General features: G+C 52.7%; 5 protein-coding genes across 5 annotated transcripts; 2 read left to right on the forward strand and 3 right to left on the reverse strand.

Moving 5' to 3' along the window:
• Positions 1-928: 928 nt before the first annotated feature.
• Positions 929-1,877, forward strand: BDW47DRAFT_81823 (uncharacterized protein). The gene is made up of 2 exons (XM_024819925.1): positions 929-1,282; positions 1,356-1,877. The coding sequence occupies exons 1-2, from the start codon at positions 1,068-1,070 to the stop codon at positions 1,774-1,776; spliced, it is 636 nt and encodes a 211-aa protein (XP_024674741.1). The 5' UTR covers positions 929-1,067; the 3' UTR covers positions 1,777-1,877.
• Positions 1,878-8,257: 6,380 nt separating this feature from the next.
• BDW47DRAFT_81840 (arginase) lies at positions 8,258-9,788 on the reverse strand. Its single transcript, XM_024819926.1, has 3 exons — positions 9,414-9,788; positions 8,690-9,273; positions 8,258-8,601 (listed from the first exon to the last, which is right to left on the reverse strand). The coding sequence occupies exons 1-3, from the start codon at positions 9,498-9,500 to the stop codon at positions 8,298-8,300; spliced, it is 975 nt and encodes a 324-aa protein (XP_024674742.1). The 5' UTR covers positions 9,501-9,788; the 3' UTR covers positions 8,258-8,297.
• Positions 9,789-9,929: 141 nt separating this feature from the next.
• BDW47DRAFT_100735 (glutamyl-tRNA(Gln) amidotransferase subunit PET112) lies at positions 9,930-12,636 on the reverse strand. The gene is made up of 4 exons (XM_024811515.1): positions 11,813-12,636; positions 11,660-11,736; positions 11,467-11,608; positions 9,930-11,414 (listed from the first exon to the last, which is right to left on the reverse strand). Exons 1-4 carry the CDS (start codon positions 12,117-12,119, stop codon positions 10,159-10,161), a joined length of 1,782 nt encoding a protein of 593 aa, XP_024674743.1. The 5' UTR covers positions 12,120-12,636; the 3' UTR covers positions 9,930-10,158.
• Positions 12,637-13,398: 762 nt separating this feature from the next.
• On the forward strand, positions 13,399-15,492 carry BDW47DRAFT_81897 (uncharacterized protein). The gene is made up of 2 exons (XM_024819927.1): positions 13,399-14,792; positions 14,858-15,492. The coding sequence occupies exons 1-2, from the start codon at positions 13,766-13,768 to the stop codon at positions 15,250-15,252; spliced, it is 1,422 nt and encodes a 473-aa protein (XP_024674744.1). The 5' UTR covers positions 13,399-13,765; the 3' UTR covers positions 15,253-15,492.
• A 628-nt stretch (positions 15,493-16,120) lies between these two features.
• On the reverse strand, positions 16,121-19,872 carry BDW47DRAFT_100740 (uncharacterized protein). Its single transcript, XM_024811516.1, is given in 3 exon segments — positions 16,121-16,881; positions 16,894-19,137; positions 19,200-19,872. The coding sequence occupies 3 exon segments, from the start codon at positions 19,421-19,423 to the stop codon at positions 16,560-16,562; spliced, it is 2,790 nt and encodes a 929-aa protein (XP_024674745.1). The 5' UTR covers positions 19,424-19,872; the 3' UTR covers positions 16,121-16,559.
• Between the last annotated feature and the right edge of the window lies 1 nt (position 19,873).

Raw genomic sequence — 19,873 nt, forward strand, 5'->3', positions numbered from 1 at the left:
GCGCCAGCGCCAGCATTTGAGCCTGCACCGCCATCTGCGCCTGCGCCAGAACCCGAGCCTGCGCCGCCACCTGCGCCTGCACCAGAACCTGCGCCTGCACCAGAACCTGCGCCTGCACCAGAACCTGCGCCTGCGCCGGCATTGGAGCCTGCGTCATTTCCAGCAGCACTATAGTTCAAGACACCGATACTACCTGAGCCTGCTATCTCGTCGTCGTCGGATCCCTCTGACTCTTTCCCTATGCCAGACTGCAGTGAGGCCTGAGGACCACCTGATCCGTTTTCGCACTGGTTTCCGCCTCCAAAGGTCGTCACCGTTATTCCAGGGCCAGATGATCCCTCAAAGTTGTTACCTTCCAGGGAATATCCTGAGTTCCCCGTTACAATTTCATCATGACCCTGTCTTGCTTTCAGGGCTGGGACACCGATGCCGGTGTCTTCCAGGCGAAGCTTCTTGACCAGCTCAGCGGTTGCATCACGCCCCAATGAATCTTGCGGAGCTTCCTATGCAAAAGTTAGACATTTATCGCCGCGTCTGTCTCTCTTCCCCCCTCGTCGCCTACTCACGATGCTTGGAGGCTGGCCAAAGGGCGCCGGTCTGGCCTGGACAAGCGAAATCGAAAAGAAATCTATTAAACAATAAAGGGCCAACAGATTGGCTTTGGTCTTGTGTTCCCGAGGCATGGTGTATAATAAAAAATAGTTGATATCTTGGGGATACGGTAAACTTGGTTGCAAACAGGAGACTTGCAGATGACCAGAAGAGAAGGTTCTTTGCTTCGGAAGGCATCTGTCGGGTAGAAGTACTCCGGTTTTATTTCTTGCTTTTCTCACAAAGCATGTGTGCTGGGAAGCCCCTCCTGAACCGGATTCGTTTCATTCCAGACATGGGATCGAGGTCATTATGCCAGATTACGGCCTCAGAAAGCAAGCAAGTTGCAACCATGCAATGGAACAGTCTTTCGTCTTTGACTTCGTGACAAGGTCGAACCGATTCTAGATTCAACCCTTCATTGTTACGCGTTGACTGGATATCATATCCTGTACGGTTGCCCAGTCAGATTTCAAATGCAAGAACCCAGCACAGTGGGTCGAGGTTGTAACTGGAGGAATGCTTTTCTCAGGGCCACCCTAGCTTCCCACATCGCCGGGATCAGGTGGGGCTATCTCTTTGGATGGTTCTCTCTGCATTCAAGAAATGCGCAAGGTTGGCTATATCCTACGTCAAACATTCCATTCAGTGTCGCCATAGTCATCGACAGAACTTGGGTTGCCTTGAGAAGGTTAGTTGCCTTTTTCTGTCATATACCCTTCCCTCTTCTGTTCACACGGAAGAAGGTTGATCTCCACATGCAGGTCTTCTGTTCGCGGATCGGATTCGGCCCTAGTGGAGCTCTCAGTGAGCTGGTCATCCGAATCAAACGAGATGTGGCTATCCGGCGGGCAAAATGATGGACTACTAGAGCTTGCCATTGGATGGCAACCACATCATACATGCAAACTTCGGAAAGACGGCTGTCAAAACTCAATGAACGGTATAGACTACGGCTCCACAATTATTCCCCGAGCCGTCACTGAAACCACAGTCAACTATATGGTTAGGGTATATCAGCCAGTGTGGATTAGTACATATGCTGCCGGTTGTCATGACGCAACATCTATGTGTAGGCTCGAATCCAATGCACTAGACGGTCCCACAGAGAACCTAGAACATTCAAGAAAAAATCCAGAGAGGAGATTGTGTGTATGGATGTGTCGATCGTCCAGGCGCAGATGATTCAGCATGAGCTCCTAGCGTGGGCCCGAATGAAAACGGAACGGAAAATAGAACTCCGCAAGTCAAAGGGAACCGACCACCTGGGTCCCTGAACATGCCCGGGTACAGCATAGGCTGAACTTCAGCAGTCTACCTTTGCCTTGGCTCCTGTGGTCCTACGGCTTCTCGTTCACTCAATCAAGGGGGTTCCACAGTAAACCCATGATAGGCGAAGTCACCAGAGAGCACAGCCACAGCATACAGGGAGCACCATCATTATGGAGCAGTACTGCTTGCTCTATCCTACAATTGGCCGGCATGACCCGCAGTATCCTTACGCGGTATGGGAGGATAAGATCGTTAGGGCATAGATCTGCCTGTCTGGAGCCCAACGCTATGGTTGACTTGCTACTAGCGTTGTGTGGTCGGGCCATGCTAAGGTATGGATGATCCATTGGAATGGGGATTGAAGGTACGGTTTCGACCACACCAGCTCATCATATCAGTATCACGCAGAACCTGGACGTCACACTCGACGTGTGAACGAGACCGTCGCATCACAGACGCTATTCTTGAAGCGTGAGGTTGACCTATGATTAGTGAATCATGAGACAAGTAGACAAGAGTCTAACCAGGCACTGCATGAGGATGGAAGGGCAATCCTAAATAATCATGATCTGGGCCTGCCCGGGTTCCTGGGCCCCTTTTATATCTACGACACGGCCAAGGTTTTATGATTGAGGTTTCAATTTCAGCTATCATCCCACCGTAACTGCAACTGCCACTTCTACTGCAACCGTCATTTTCTCCAATTCTGCCCGATGATGGATAATGATAGCTTACTGTAACCGTGGCGACAACTTGTGCACAGGCTCTGGTTTGGAGCTCCCCATAATTCACGGTATATACGCTATCCAAGCACAAAAACCGGATTGTGATGGATGCCTGGGTTCAAGGTTCGATCAGCAGGCCAGGGCCGATCATCACAGTCTGGAAACCGAGTGCGGAATCAGGTATTGAGCTACCGGGCGAGCACCCAGTAGTCTTGCACCATCATTTGACAGCTGCACCAGGTCATTCCAACAGTTCACATGAGCGGTATAATCCTCGCGAAACTTGCGAAACTTGGTGTAGGAGTTTGCTCTCTTCAAAGGGGACAGGATATGTACCCTGGAGTACCACCTGCCCCATCTATCCCTTCACGTCCCTTTTCATCTAAGCAATATCGTAGCACCAGGAAGCTCCAGCTTCGTCTCGTTAGCACTCATTACTTTGAATGCTCTGACAGCGGACAATCTGACATTGACCCCATCATAGACGCCTTATCACTTAATAGCCCTGGCGTGTCTCAGGTCAGCCTTCCCAAGAATGGAAGGATAAAATATCTGTTTCCCTGCGTCGCCGGGCCCGGTTGGATCCGCAGGCTCCATTCCATACCTACGGTACTAACCCTAGACTCGAAAACCTTCCCACCCCCTCCATTCTTTGCTTTCCAGGGTTTGGGTTCGGATTCTTTCCCCCCCTTGTGTCACATTTCTAAGGCGTGATATTCCATCAGGGACGTGCGCATATGGCTTGGCCTTGTTAACGCCCCTTATCCCAATGTGGAGTGAGCGAGTGGTGCTGCTCAATGGAACCCTGGCCATTTTTTATAGGCTCTAAAAAAGCCAATTTGGGCTCCCTCCTTAGCACGCATCATCACATACCGAGATCCCAGTTTTGCAAGCGTGAGACAACAATATTCCTCGGAATTCCATCTCCAAGAACCATGGAAGAGTTATAGAGCTCAGTATCGACCTCATCATATGTGTATCTGCAAGTATCTACTAATTGAGATTGACTCCAGACTGCTTCAGCCTAGCTCATCAGTCGTGATATTTTCTCTTTTGTCTCTGTCCATGTAGAGCAGTTATAAAGATATGTCTACATGGCATAGTTCAGGGGAATTGATCTCCCACCATCTTGGCTTGATTGGACTGACGACCTGAAAACGGCCACAACATAGCTGACAGCCATTTTTTGGGAACAGCCCTGCAAGTCACCTATGCTAGTACGGCGATCATCATTCCTTTCAGGTCCCCAGTCCACACACAAGCATTAGTAGCAACGGCAGCCGTCAAATTACTCACAGGCTGGATCACAACAGGATACCGCTGTCCCCAGACCGGACACTGATAGCCTGATCGGCATTGAACTAGGTCATTGCGGCATCTTCACTTGCGGAATGGAGTTCCCCCTCCCCTAAAAGTCCGTACATTCTCTCATCTGTGACTACGTACGGTGATCTTCTCTGTATTATCGTTTCCCGCCATAGGGTAGGTATTTCCGAGGTTGGAATTGCTCGACCAATTTCCGTTGCAGCCAAACGGTGGGACCCCACTGAGGGGGTTGAGCCAAACCTGTAACTCAGGCGAAAGAAGACAGAAATAAAGAATAGAGGTGTACATTTATCAACAAATATCTTTCACATCCGGTTCATCCTACAGGTCTCAGTGTTTCTTGCTTGAATTGCGGCGAGAGAAATTTGTAGGATCATTTGCCTTGGAGTGCACATCCATTGCACCGCTGGCAATGGGGAAGCCGTAGACAGACTTACCCAGCCACAGTCCCTAGCAACGCTCGGGCCTTTACATTCTTTAATATGTCGAATAGATGACGCAGTAATTGGGGGATGGCTGCGGAAAGAACCCACGATTGTGGGTGCTGTTCTTGGCCAGAAAGCGAGTCTCGTTCGTCTTAGAGGCCGGCACCTTCGGATCCCAGACCCACCGGACTTCGTTGTTACCTTAGTTCACTCAGATGTGACATATATGTTGAAGACATCACGGGGGACAGAGCAGTCGAGAACGTAGCCGTAGTGCGAGCGCGTTCGGGGCAATCGTTTTACCCTGTATATCATTCAATGATCCTGTGACAGCAGCCAGCCGTTGACGGCATGTTGCAAGTCTGTCCGGCACAGCCGGGTCACCACTACCACCCCTCAGTCCTTGGAGCCAAAGGGGATGAAAAACAGGGAAAGAAGGAAGGGGCAAGAATTGTTTCAATTGAGGGATTGCTCGAGCCAGGCAGTGAGCACTGGATCAGCCTTAAAGAGATTACAAAGGTTCCTCCCCAAGATCTAAGGAGCCGTCTGACATCGTGAGATGTTATAAAACCTCACATAAGTGAGGATGGCTATCTGCTAGAAGAGGTGTTGGCCCCATTTATTATCTCGCAGGCCAGAATGGCCCTATCAGCTTATTGGTCCAAAAGTTTTGAACCAAAAGAGACCAGTGGTGTCAAGACTCCTCGCTATATCACCCTGGATATCTTTGTCTAGTAGGAATTCTCACAGGCGTGCAAGTGTATGCACTGTTGGACTACCAGTCAGTTTAAGCCCTATACCAATCTTTGGTCAACGTTTTGGCGTATTTGGTTCTCGTTTGCTGTCCAGCAGAGTATCCAATCCGAACCATAAATTATTTGACCAAAAGATAGGTGGTCAAGGGTATGCAAGAGGCTGACATCACCGGTTGAAAGGAGCATTCTCGGGATCACCCGCAAGCGGAACCGCCATCGGGCCGCGATTAGTTTTCCGCTGGAGATCTTGGTTCTGATTACCGCCGATCTGTACGGAGGACCTGGTTACATTTAGGGAACTTAACCAGGACTGAAGCCTGTTCAACTCTCCCCCGTACATGTCCTAGTTGTACAGCTTTCTTTACACATTGACGGCTTTTTATATCTCCTTTCACCCCACCCGACTGGAAAATTCTCATGTCACTCTTGTCCAGCTTTGCAAACGTGTGGTCAACCATCCCCAGAGCCTACGAGAAAGACATCCACAGCGAGGCACAAAGGATGTCGTAGATCTCGGTCGAGGGTCCAGCTTACTTTCAAGCTCAAGTGTGGCTGATGGAAGTTCGTGGCCATTTTCATTCAGAAGAAAACGGGGAGCTACAGGCGCAAAGCACGGGCTATCCAAACCAGTCATTGGAAGAGCAGTTGGACGATAGCCCTGAGCGGCGGGCCATCTCTGGACCAACGGCATGATGAATTAGCTCTTTTCCTCTCGGTCGTCCTTGGAATGGTGCAATGCAGATGTGCTGGATTCAGTCCTCGAGCTCCTCTAAACCATACAAGACCTCAACTTCATTGATAAGGTTCCAAATGAGGGTTTGGAGATTAACGAGGAAGCACAGCTCCTAGGTTTACCATAGTGATCTTCACAATCAAGGCATGACCACTCATATCAAATAAGACCCAATGACACAAGAGGCTTTCCGGATGATCAACGTCGCCACGACTACTTCGTACTATGTGATCCAGATGGGAGTCTCTGCCAGGACAAGCCAGACAGAGTAGAGGGATAAACAAGGACCCATGGCGACTGTATAAGACCCGCTAACATACCGCATGATTATTGTTTGCACCTTCCACCAATCTGAAAGTATCGAAAACACCCATTTTTCAAAGCAGTCAGTGTTGTATCCTGGGCCGCAAACAGCGCGTGCAGTGCCATTGCAAGGATATTGAGGAGGGAGGAACTCTGCTTTCGGGCCCAATGAAATCGACTCATTTGCTCAAGGACTGCGTCGGAATCATCTTCAGTGAAGGGTCATTTTCTGGAGAAAAACAGCGTCAGAGATCAATAGCACGTCGTTGAAGGCAACGGTCAAGCCGCCACCAGTCAGCGGATGTCGCACGTTGAACGCATCGCCGAGGAACAGCAGGCCTGGAACTTTCTGTTCCGAGGGGTGAAGAAACGAATTGGGAATGCTTCGGAATTTCCCCCTAGCCACAGCCTCACGAAACCTGTTTTGACAGCCGGTTGGAATCTTTGGCAGAACCTTGCACTCGGTAAGCCGGGGGGAAATGTCGATGAAGATTCGCGTTTGGCGAGGACTGATCTGATAGGCAAGGATTGGAGGGGCATCGGAGAGAAACACACGTCCGTAGTAAGGCTCCGGGATCTTGGCATCAATAAATTCCAGAGTCCAAGATTTCGATTAACTAGAGGGTTTGTGGGGAAGGTATCCCTTCCGAAAGGTTGAGGCATAACGATCGGAGACAATGGTCAGGTTGCCGTAGTACTACATTCCTGCAGAAAGATCAAGAATAAAAAGAATGTCCGCCTCACCTCCGTATCCTTTTACTACCCCCGGTCCTGTAAGCTAGCACACGGTGGGCCATCTCGCGGAGCATCTAGGGATCCACACACCCGAGAGGTCGGTAAGCCAAGAACCCAAGAACCTGGTAAGGACCTATCATCAGAGACCAAGGGATGGGGAATGAGCTAAGGCTAAACATCCCCGCCCTTGAACATCCCCGCCCTTGACAGGGTGAATCTGTTAACTGATGACCTTGTCCGTGTCTTCATCGCGAAGGAGGTCTGTGGCTTTTAGCCTCTACTACGGCCGCGTTCGGTACCTTGTTGCTGCCCGACGGAGGTTTTGAATGAAGCGACCATGCTGGGATGAGCAACCCACTGGGCACTCTCCTGGGGCATGGGGGGTTGTCAGGATACGGAATGCTGACGGTTTCCTTGAATTACGAGACTCGATAGCCATGATATGGCACCGCGTCAATATTTTTCGAACAGTCTATCAGTCTATCAGTTAACCCATCAGTCTAGACAACCCTCAGGCGCGAAATTATGAAGATCTCATAGAAGTGCAAACAAATCGAGACTTACTCCCATGCCCTGTGAATGCAGAGCGCGAACCCCCCCCGGTTGCAGCAGCTCGCCCGCGACGCGCTCGGCCTGTGCTAGCCTTTTTGTTTTCCAACAGCACCATCGCCCGTCCCTGCTTGCCAAATGCCATAGCATTAGCACATCCGGCTACTCCGCCTCCGACAATGACACTGTCTGATGTGTGGCAGGGCGGGTAAGGTCCCTGGAGCGAGTTCGGGGCCATAGTTAGGCTTTCTGCCTATGCGGTGACCGTGAAGCAGTATAGATTACAACCCGCTTGGAATGTTTGACCTTGCTCCGTCAGACCATAAAACCTGGACCGGGTTCTCTGATATTCAGGGACGAGGCAGATGGAAAGGGGTGGGCGAGGACAAAGAACGAAACCGAGTGTGGCGTACAAGTGACAGTGATTATGGGTTACAGGATTCAATAGATATCGCGATATGATCAACTTCTAGGTTGGAATTGGATAGAGCTGTTGAGAAGAAAAAAAGAGAGAGAGAGAGAGAGAGAGAGAGAGAGAGAGAGAGAGAGAGAGAGAGAGTGTGTGTGTGTGTGTATGTGTATGAGATGAAACGAAGAGATAGAAGAGAAGAAATGGTATTTGAAGGTGGAAGTGAAGCCGTCCATGACCTATCTCCCATAGCGGTCAATTTCGGCCTTGTTTTCACACGTCCTCCTCACATTCTATCTGTAAACGCGGTGGCGCTCCGATCTGACTGGAACTCAAGAGACACAATAACCCCCACTTCCCATCAGAGGATAAAAAGATATGTCAATGTTAATTGAGCCCATAATGGCACCTTCTAGTCGTGTTCTTTATTTCCTGCATCACTGCCAAATCGTGGCACGTTCCGGTACAGGACCTTCACAGCAACGTGTCCCCCAACGCACTGCGCACCAACGAGCACCCCGTCCGGATCGTGTCCGTTGCCCCCACCTCTTCCAAACTGGGATTGACCTCGACTAGATCCATGGAAACCAGATTGCCCGTCCCATGTACACACTCACAGATGAAGTCTCCCTCGCGGAGCGTCAAACCCCCGCGGACTGGAGTCCCAGTGCTGGGCGCCCACTGCGGGTCCAGCGCGTCGACGTCGAAGGACAGGTGGATGGGGGTGTCGTTTCCGACGTGGGCCAGGGCCATTTCGACCACGCGTCCGATGCCATATCTGTTGGGTGATTGATTATTAGAATTACCACTGGTTTACTCTCGATTCCTCACCGTTAATGAAGAGGGGGAAGGAATAAGGAACTAACCGGTCAACATCATGCATACTAAACGCCTTGATACCATGTTCTCGGAGAATCTGCTTCTCTCCGCGGTCGACATCGCGCAAACCGATATAGACGACCTTGCGCGTGCTGACGATATGTTCATCCCGCAACCACCCAAAGATATCCTTCTGCTCCTCGCGCGCGAGCCGCGTCAAAAACGCCATGGGCATGCCGTGAATATTCCCGCTAGGGCTCATCTCAGGGATGTTGATGTCGGCATGCGCATCGACCCAGATGATGGCGATGTCACGACCCAGACGCTCGCGGGTGGCCTTGGCCGAGCCCGAAATGGAGCCAATCGCGATGGAGTGGTCGCCGCCCAGGGTCAGGACCAGTCGGCCCTCACGGGCGTGCTCGTAGACCTGCGAGCTTAGGGTCTCGTTGACCGCACTGACCGCGCGGGGTTTCTTCATCCCGCGGTGGTCGGGGTCCGTGGACGGCATCTTGTCCTCGTAGTTGTGGACTGCGCCGTCGTAGTGCAGATCGTAGCCGAGGTCGTCGCGGAGTTGGTCTAGGAGGCCGGCTTGGATGAGGGCCATCGGGGCGGCCTCGACGCCTGTTTTGCACTGTACATGTTGGGCTCGATGGTTAGTTACTTCTTCACTGTCTAGGGTGTAGTGAGATGGTGGGTAGGGTAGCCCCTCCAAGATGATCGACAAGTCTGTCAAGGAATGGGTAGAGCCGGCAGATCTTGGTGATGACGTACCTGCCCTCCATTAAAGCCAACCGCCACCACGCCCAGCTGGTTGGGCTTGGACAGGAAGTTTTGAGTAATCGTCGAAGGCAGTGTCATGGTCACAATTGTCTGGCTAGAGAACCGAAGTGAGGATACAGATGAGGGGATGGAGAAGATGACGAGAGACAAAGAAAGGCCGGATAAGGCGATAAGGCGATAACGATAAGATCGGATAGAAGTGGAGACAAGCGGCAATCCCCTCGATCCACAAAGGTACAAGAGTCGGCGGTGAATACAAGAATAAAGAGGAGTCAAATTGGCAATAGTGAGTAATGATTTAGATGGAAGAAAGAACAACAATTCCAAGAAGAACAATGCATGGGAACCCCTCCCTTTAAGTGCCTGGTGTGGTCGTGGGGCCGTCCTTGGTTCGTGCCAGGCGATCGCTAAGACCTGCTTTTAGGGATCACGGCTTTCCCCTAAGTACAGGTGGAGGAGAGATGCCCGCTTCATCCCACCTTCGCCCCTCATTTTCATTAGCAATCGTTTTATTTTTTATTTTTATTTTTTGGGGAAAGGGATGGTATGTGGACGGTGGCTTGTCAGGGTTTGTTGTGACCAATGGGTATCATTATCTGAGACGGCGCCAATTTCAACTTAGCCCGTCCCAGTTCTCTAGTAGATAAAATCTCTCTATATCCGAGCTTATGGTACAGAGGGCCCGCTATTCCAACGGCCAGAAACCGAAATTTCATCAAGTCATAGTCCCCACCATCTACGGTGGGCCCAGGATGAGCTCGCGGAGTACCGAGTCCGCCTTCTGCGCTTCCACCCGACCCTTCTCCCCCGTGCGCATCATGTGTCCGACGAACCACCCGAGTTTGCCTAGCTGGTTCTTGCTGCGGATCTGCTCGACCATCTGGGGATTCTGACTTATCGCCTCCTCGGCGAGCGCCAGGTACTCCTCCCGTGACAGTGGGCGCAGCAGTAGATTTTCCTCCTCCAGGAGCTGGGGGATGGACCGGGCATCCCCGTCAAACACCATGGCGAGTACCTGCTTTGCCGTCGGACCGGTGACATGTTTCCGCTGTAGCTGATCGATGAGCGCTGCCAACGACGATGCGGGAACTCGATCCGCGTCCCACGCAAGATCCGATTTGGTCCACAGCCCCCCTAGTTCGTGGAGAACCCAGTTGCCAGCCGCGCGGCCGAGACCGGCCTGGGCTTTCGGATCTTGATCGCTCTGCAGATCCCGCAGGACGTCCACCACATCCTGATAGTACTCCAGACGGGCACCGTCGTCCAGCTCGACCAAGGGCTTGGCATCTTCGATGGGGAGCTGGTATTCGGAGCCCACCAAGGTCGCGATCAACGCGTCCGAGGCGGTGGGGAGCGTCTTCCTCAGCCCCGAAACCAAATCCGGACCGATGTATAACGGCGGGATATCGGGATCCGGCATGTACCGGTAGTCCACTTCACCCTCTTTGCCTCGGAGCTTGCGCGTCTCGGTGCTACCAATCGTCCAACCACGGGTCTCGCCTTCCACCACGCCTCCACTTTCCAGGACGGCGATCTGCCGGTTCTTCTCTGCGATAATGGCGTCCTCAACGGCTTTGAAGCTACTGAGATTTTTGATCTCGGTGCGTTGGCCAAGGCCAGTCACTCCCCCGTAGTGGTGCGCACCGGCCACCTCGCCGCGTTGACGGATCGAGACATTGACGTCGGCGCGGAGGCCACCAAACTCCATGCCCGTGGTCACCGCACTGCAAGACTGGAGGATGGCCTGGATTTTCCGTACACAGGCGGCGGCCGTGGCAGGGGTGTGGATCTGGGGCATGGTGATAATCTCGATGAGCGGGTGGGACACGCGATTGAAATCGAGGAGCTGGGCGGAGGGTGGGTATTCCTGGGACTTGGCGGTGTCCTGTTCGAGTTGAACCTGCTTGATGCCGATGCGCACCTGGTCGCCGTCTTCCGGCGCAATTCCGTCGTGGGGGAAGAGGTCGACATGGCCGTTTCGCGCAAAGGGCTCTGTGGGGCGTCAATGGACTGCATATTGGCGGGGGGGAGGGGACAGATATACCATAGTACTGGGTGATCTGGTAGCCCGCCGGTTGGTCTTGATAGAAATAGTGTTTTCGATCGAACCGACTCACGGGTTGGATGTCGCAATTCAAGGCGATGGCAGCGCGCAGGGCAGGAAGAAGGGTCGCGATTTGGAATTCCTAGAGTCATCAACAAGGAATTCACTGTAGTTGCATGATCCTTGAACTAACCGGTTGTGATCCGGGGAAAGCGAGGTCGAAGAGTGCGACGTTGGAGTTGGGCAAGTCCGTGGAGGAGGTTGAAGCGCCTGTATTCTCAGACCGACAAGTCAGACCAATGCTCGGGAAACATGTTCTCACAAATCTGGTTGTGAATCAACGTACGCGAAAACAATTTGGCATCCGTGTTTAGCTGCGCGTGGGTCTCAATTCCCACCGTCAACTCCCACTTCTGGCGGGATGCTTCTTCACTTTCCCTCCTCTGGCGCTTGTGAGCCTTGAGCGACTTTGCATCTTGCTTGAGTTGTTTGCGTAAGGGAACCCGATCCGAAGAGTCGGTTGTCGAGGTTTGGAGGGACCGTCGAGGAATCGGGTTGGAGACGATGGGTAGAAATCGGGGAGGATCACGTTGGCATCGGGGACAGAGCGCGCGGACAGTCCGGGGGCATTGACGTAGCCATGGCCGGAGCATGGGGGGTCAGACTGGAGGGAAGTGGCTTGAAGGCGGATTGAGAGAGCAATGGTTGTTCGAGAAGTTTATGACACGGTGATTTGAGGCCGGGGAGGAGCTGGCGATGAATGATGACAAGGAATAATCCGGAGCGGAATAGGAAATGATCGGGATGGCGCAGTGGAGGAGGAGGATGGTGGGTAATTTTGGTATGGTAATTACCACCTCACCGCCGGGATTGCGCCTCCATCTGGAGCATCAGCGTGCATGGAATGACATGCATGGAGGATGAACAGAATGTACGAAGGAGGGGAAATGCAGCAGAAACTTGATATATCCCATAATATACCTAGGTTGGTATAGGTACCTGAGGGACCGAAGTGGGAGTAGGATATATGCTGTATGGGTGTATGGCGAACCAATGGATATGAGTGTATCCTGGTTGATGCCTGACTCGCTCGCTGCCTGAGCTGGTCGACGATCAGGTGACGGTCATGCCCTAGGATGAAGAGAATCTACGACAAAGCAGGAGAGATCCATATCACATCAGCTGGTTGTCTGGCCGAGGAGCAACAAGGATGATCGAGGATGACAGGAAGTAGTGCCCCCACCTTGGTCCCTCCATAATACCAAGTATTATTACTTCTTCATGCAAGGCAGGACGGTGATCGGCAGCGGCCAACGCATCATGACAATTGAAGATAGATCCTTCGAGAGACGCCCAAATGGGGTTTGTTGGACAGGTTTGGGCCTGGATGGGGACCGCCGCTCTTAAACGACCGAGATCCACTTGCAGCCTCCCTTCTGATACACAAACCTCTTCATCCCTTCCGGTTTCTTTCTCTTCTTCCTTCTATACATGGGGAACTGATTGCATCGCCCCCACCACCACTTCGAACAGGGATCACCCTCTGACTATAGCACTACTTTAGTACCCTCAGAACTACCGGGCTTCAAAGGAAGTCAACTGCTAAGAATAAATACGACTGGCGCGCGCGAAGGGATTGGGGAGGATGATCTGTAACAACCTTGGCGCTGGTGCGATCACGACGGACGAATGACACCTCGCCGCCCTCCCTCTTCATCCATGATCCTATCTTGTCATTCGACTGCGCCCGCTCTCCTTCTGTCTCGGGACCGTCTCATCTTCCGAGGGGTTGATTGATCCTCCTCATTATCTACATTCAGAGAGCACCATCCCGCCCCATATCCCGTGCGTCAGCCTCGCATTCTTCCCTTGTTGGGGGGTGACATCGTTGATCCTTCTCGGTCCATCCCCAGGAACTACTTCTATACTGTATTCCCACATGTTGCCCCGATCCTCCTTCCAATCCTGAAATTCAGCCTGATAATAAGAAAAAGGAAATTTGACCAGGGGTCACGAAAGAAGAAGAAGAAGAAGAGGTCCAAACACACATCACAGGTCTATTCGCATTCTGGTACACATTCCTAGGATCGCCCTCCCCGGATTCCAGGTTTCCTCCCTTGATATGCGCTTCCTCCATCCCATTCCTCCCTCCATCATTCTGACCTGGCTACCCTGTGTCGCTTCCATTCTCCATGATCTCTTTCCTTCCTATGGCCCCAGGGACACATCACCTGCATCGATCATTCACTCAATTGCCTGAAACGGCTTCCGTACCAACCGTGCCCGCCAGTCCCGTGCAATGATGCCGCTATATACTACTAGTCGACCGAAGAAGACCCGAAAGGATGGGGCCCATCGGTCCTCTTTCGGCTCGATTCTCTCGTCGAACTCGAATTCGACTCCCAAGGGGTCGAGGCCTTCTGTGGAAAGACCCCGAAAAGATGGCGCAGAGGGTTTGTCCAAGACAAAGAAGAAGACCATTGACCCGAAACAGCCGGGGACACAGTCAGAAAAACCACCGAATGTCTTCGAGTATCTTGAATCCGACGAGACAGACGCAACCTCGTCATCAGAGGATGACGACGGCCCGCCTGTCAAGGTGCCGACCCAGTCAAAGGTGTCGCGTCCGAGCATCTCGACAGCTCGTCCAACCAACCCGACTACGGCGGCGGTCCTCAATGGTCGCACTCGAGCTTCGTCCATGAAGTCCAAAGGATCTGTTGAATCCCACCAACCACCACCAGTCGCCCCTATTATCACCCCACCGGTTGCGCCACTGCAGCTCGCCCGAACCAACTCCACCCAACGGAAGATGTCCCTCGACGGCCCCAACAGCACCCTTGGACGGGGAATGGATCTCGCGACGGTGCCGGAGTCATTCTATCGTGACCCGCCGTCGTACCATGGTCCTCCTCTCCCCCCTTCACCACCACGAAGCCCAGAAGAAGACCTCCACCGCACCAGCCGCAGGCCGCGACGCAACACCCACTCGTCGCAGCACGCATCGGGCTACGGCCTCCTTGCATGGCGGCTCAGTGCATCCACCGACAGCGGGGAGCCGCGTCTACCGCCCTTATACCGCCGCTTCGAAGACCTGAACCACCGCGTGCTACTTCACCTGCAGGATGAGATCGCGCAGATGGAAGAGGAGCTGCGCGTGCTGGACGAGTGCGACGAAATGCACCGGGCCTCCGCCGCCGAGAAGGACGGCTCCAAAATGCTCCCTGCATCGCGCCGCATGGACGTGCAGGCAGGCGTCTACTCGTCTCTCCACTACCAACGAGAGGAATTAATGAGCGTCTTGATCCGCAAAACCGAGCAATACAGTGAGTTCATACTTCCACCCTCCCCCCCCACACACACACCAAAGATAACTAACACCCACCCCCAGACAACGCTCTCAGCGCCTACAGCCGCGTCCTTCAGACCCTCCCACTAGCCTCACACCAAGACGTCGATTCCTACCGGACCTGGATGCACGGGAACAGCCCCATCGCAGCCGTCGAGTCGCGCTTCCTTGACCATCCCAAAGACCTCGTGTCGCTGACCCCACCGGTAACGCCCACCGGGTCGGCCCCCACGCCGTCAGCCTACTCCGCCATCATCATCGCCTCCGCAGCCATCTTGCTCCCGCTCCTGGCGTTCAGCATGATCCGTGATTTCTGGGGCCGCGTCCTCCTCGTCGCGCTGGTGGGAGGTGCCTCGGCGGGCATCGCGTCGACTACGTCGGCGGGATCGGAGCAGTTGGTTGCTTCGCAGGATGGGTGGCGGTGTGCTGGACTGTGAGCCTTTTCTTTTCCCTTTCTCCGTCCTTGATGTAGATGGTTGTGCTAATGGTGATCCAGGTATTTTGGTTTCATGATGACAGCTGCCATGTTCATTCCGTGATGCGTCTTCTATTCAACCATCCATCCATTATCTACATTTTTTATATGTTATCTTTCACGAATATACGAATCTTCTTCGGGTACCCCCATCATCAATCCATCGATCTGTCCAATCCGACCCTATTTCCACTGCGCCCTGTCCCTCCTAGTGCCACTACTTACCTACCATACCACTCCATCCCATACACCCATTTGAGTGTGTACACGGGTGATACCCACAAAGCAACCCACCAACCTAACAACGCAGTCGATATAATGGTCGAATTCGCTTTTTTTTTTTTATCTTTTGGATTAATTCCCCTACCTCCCTCCCTCCCTACCTACCTACCTACTTACTCTGATTTTATCTCACCTTGTCATGCTGTCACTGGTTTGGGAGTCACGGTGCAGGAACAAAACCATGGGTGATTGAGAACAATTGGTCAAATGTATCATTGATTTTATGAGATATGTATATTACGCTCTTTTCTTTTGTTGAGAATATGAATATGAATATGAATATGATTCGGGTGTTTACTCTTGTCGTTTTTCTTATTTTTATTTTTATTTTTTTCATTGCTGGTAAACGCTGGGTAACTGGTACTTGGTCAAGTAATCTTGGCTTGGTGTGTAGGCTTAGCTTAGTAGAATCTGTGTAGTACCAGGTAGCAAAAATTAACTATCTGCAGCCGTATGGCTGCAGTTGACCTCCAGGTGGACTACATAGGTCTTGTGAAAGGAGAAACAAAGTAAAAATTATAGGCTAAAAAGACTTGAATAATGGTAATAACACTCCTTGGAGATAATAATAAAAATAGATATAACAGACCAACAAGCATGAGTTCTCCTTTCAATAACGTTATAATCGATCGATCAACCAACCAACCAGCCCATAAGAGTACAAGAAAAGAAGAAAAGAAGATATCGATCCTCCACCGGAAGTCTAGTCAGTGAGTAAGAAGATTCCCATGGAAAGCCTGAAGACAGCCGAGTAGGAAAGACGACAAAAGAAAACCAGCATTATAAGAAGGAAAAAAGAAAGAAAAGGACAAGCATTAAGAGGAAAACGGGGATGGGGTAGAAAAAGGAATAAAGATATGGAAAGGAAAAAAGATGAAATCAAATTCCCATGGCCATTTGCACCTGTCTACCCATTATCCAAATCATTCTCTTTTTCTCTCTTTGCCCGAGGACAAATTTAGTCGAGGAGAATCATAGACTCCATAATCACGAAACTACCGACGTGGACTTTTTCCTCTGAGGTGTGCCGCCGCCTGGCTCCTGCGACGTGCCTTGCTCCGGTGCGGGCTGTGGTGATGATGGGCTTTGCCGTGATTGATGAGCGGCTAGCTGTGCCCGGTTCCGGTCCATTAATACGGCTTGCTCTGCTGCACTTCGAGCGTAGGTCATGGCCGCTGCGGAGTTGGCGTAGTTTGCTGATGGTGTGGCAGTCGGGTTGGAGGGAGTATTACCAGGTTGAGGAGGCTGCTGTTGTCTTTGCTGTTGCCCTTGCTGTGGTTGCGGTTGGGGTTGAGATGGCTGTGATTGCGGTTGCGGTTGCGGTTGCGGTTGATGCTGTTGCGGTTGCTGTTGATGCTGTTGCTGTTGCTGTTGCGGTTGCTGTTGCGGTTGCTGTTGCGGTTGCTGTTGCTGGTGCGGTTGCTGTTGCGGTTGCGGTTGCTGTTGCTGCGGCTGCGGCTGCTTCTGTTGTGGTGGCGGCTGCGGCTGCGGATACCGCTGCTGTGCACCAGGGCCCGGTGTCATATACGGTGTTCGAGGAGCGGTGAAAGATGACTGCTTTTGAGGGGAGCCACTACCCCGACCCGGGACAAACTGCGCGTTGTATTGTCCTGGTTGTCCAGGTCGTGGGGTGAAAGGCTGCGGAGACGCTTGCGGGGCCCCTTGTTGGCCAGGATAAATAGGAGTGTTTTGTCCAGCGCGTTGGATCGGTGCAAACTGTGGGTTTTGCTGCGAATATCCTGGCGGGTAACCCGGCCGCTGCGAAGGAGTCGAGGGGGGTCGAGCTCCTGCGAACGACTGTGGTTGGCCCGGGGTGAAAGGGCCAGGGGTTGATGGGTGTCTTCCACTGTAGTACGGCTGCGGAGGCTGGAAAGCCCCCGAGCCCGGCGGCACTCTAGTATTAGCAGAATAGGCCCGTTGGTTGTATCCTGCTTGGAAGCTTCCATGACGGGAAGGCGTGGCATTGCGACCTCCGCCGCCACCCATGGATGTCATCGCCGCAGCGCGTTCCTGCTGGATCGTGAAATCGTCCTTCTCCATAGTCCCACTGTAGTCAGGGTTCTCCACGACGACCTTCTGGCTGATGTTCAGGTCGGCCAGCTGGTCACCGTCTAGTTTGGCGACGGCATATGGCGGAAGGGTTGACACTAAAGTGGCCAGGCCCGATCGCAACGCCTCATATGTTACTCGTTCTGCCTCTGTTGGGTCTTCCCAGGTACCCTGGTCAGGGACGATGCCTTTCAGCGCCTCGGGATCCTGACCCCCTGGCGGCGAAAACTGAAGGCTGCGGATTTTCTGGTACGAACTGAGAGTTTCCAGCAAATCCGAAACATCATGTAACAGAGCTTCCATGTCTTGACCCTCCTCATCTTTGAGCTTATGCGAATCACCGTCCGTGACACCGTCCGCGAAATCTTCGGGGTTAAAAGACTTGACCATCTCTTCCAAGGTGCTTTCATCGAGTTCGCCGATATTACCTGGCTGTGCCGCCACAGTTTCCTGACGTTTCTCCTCGTAGGGCACGGACAGGAGCGTTTGCAGACGTCTGGCGCCCCGCTTGCTCCACCATACTAGATCCTTCGCATCCGCTTGGAGAACAGCACCCGAGCTGTCAAACGAAGGCGCAAAAGACGAGTATACTTTTTGTATAGCGGATGCATCTTCATCAACCCATAACGCCGGATCATCTCGGATCCCTTCGTCAGTCTGCGGCTGAGAAGGTTGATGCTTCTGTCGGCGACTTGCAGCGCCCCCGTACTGCAGCCAATCACCCGAAGGTAGAGGCGCAAGACAGTAATTATTTCGGTCTCCAAGAAATGAGTTGAAGTTCGTAATGGCTTCGAAGGGATCGATCCAACCACCGACGCTGCGGAAAGATGACCGGGTCCTGCGTGGGAGTTCCAACTGAGGCAGGGCAGAACGAGGAGCAAAAACTTCACCGAATGTTCGTTTGTGCTCCTTCGCTTTCGCTTCCGATTTATAGGGGGCAATCTTCGCCGTGGTGATTCCGTTGGGGAGTCCGACCTCTGGGAGTGGTGCCTGCACTTCCACGTACTTCTGAGACTTCGGATCATCCGACGGTAATGGCACTTTGACGGACTTTTGCAAGCTCGAGTATAGCTGCTTGGGGTTGGCAGGATTCCCAAAGAGAGTCAAAGCCACACCGTCGTTTCGTACCTCCACATCACTGGGGGCAGGCTGCGCTGGGACTTCTGCTTCTGCTTCCTCCGCCAACGGTTCCGCCTTGATGCTTGCGGGACTTGTTTGGGCCTGACGGACCAGGCTATTCAGCGTTTTCTTGAATGCTGCGATGCGATTCACAGTTTCCGTCAAAGCCGTCGAGTCATTTTCACTGACACGGGATTTACTCCGTTCAATCACGGCTGCCGAGGCCCGCTCGATATCACTAAGGAATTCCGACAGAGTATTATAGCGGTCCGCATCGACCCGTGCACGTATGCTAGTGCCCTCCTCCTTGTCCCCAGACACCTTTGCGCGTTTCGACCGGGGTTTCGAGGGCGACGTCGTCAAGGGACAAGCCAAGAGCTGGAGTTCCGTATCATTCCTGGAAGCCGTTAGCCAACGAAAGCGAAAGATCGCTTCGCCGAGATTGCAGGAAGTGCTTACTTATTCAAAATATCCACGAGATTGCGCAATGTTTCCTGCAACTTGACCTTTTCCTGGCCTTGCGAAGCGGAATGATTGAGATCCTGAGGGGCCTTATCGTCGTGGCTCGAAACCCTCTTTCGCTTACCAGGGGTCGCTAGCGATGGGGGATCGGGGGTAGCACCATGGATTTCGCCGTTGGTGGCCGATATCGAGGTGGTTCCCCCACCCTCGTCTGCGCTCATGGCTCCGAAGTCGCGCCTTCGGTAACGGTTTGACGCGATCGAAGAGTATTTCGTGCCAGTCGGCCGGGTTCGTGCGACAAAGAGAACACCCAGTCCAACCGGGACCCCTTGTAAAATAGAAAAAAGAAATGAGTGGGGTAGAGAAAAAAGATTTCGAGAATCTTAGGAGAAGGGCGCTCGCGAAAGACCGTGGATCTCTGAAGCGGGTGCGCCAATAGTTGCGAGGGTCAACGCTAAAATCAGAGTCGATGGGTGCGCAACCAGGGAGGATCAATTCCAAGATAGGGTAACCAACGCCACCACGAGAGGCAGCTGAGCGATCGGGGGGTTGATAGTGTTCTGAATTGATTGCAAAGATGATCAACCCTATAAGCAAACGTACAAGTGTTGAGGGGCGTTCGCAGGGACCAGAGACAGCGGGCAAAGCGGGCGGGTAGAGGAGATCAAGAT

The sequence above is a fragment of the Aspergillus candidus genome, assembly GCF_002847045.1.
Source record: "Aspergillus candidus strain CBS 102.13 unplaced genomic scaffold BDW47scaffold_7, whole genome shotgun sequence".
NCBI lineage: Eukaryota > Fungi > Ascomycota > Eurotiomycetes > Eurotiales > Aspergillaceae > Aspergillus > Aspergillus candidus.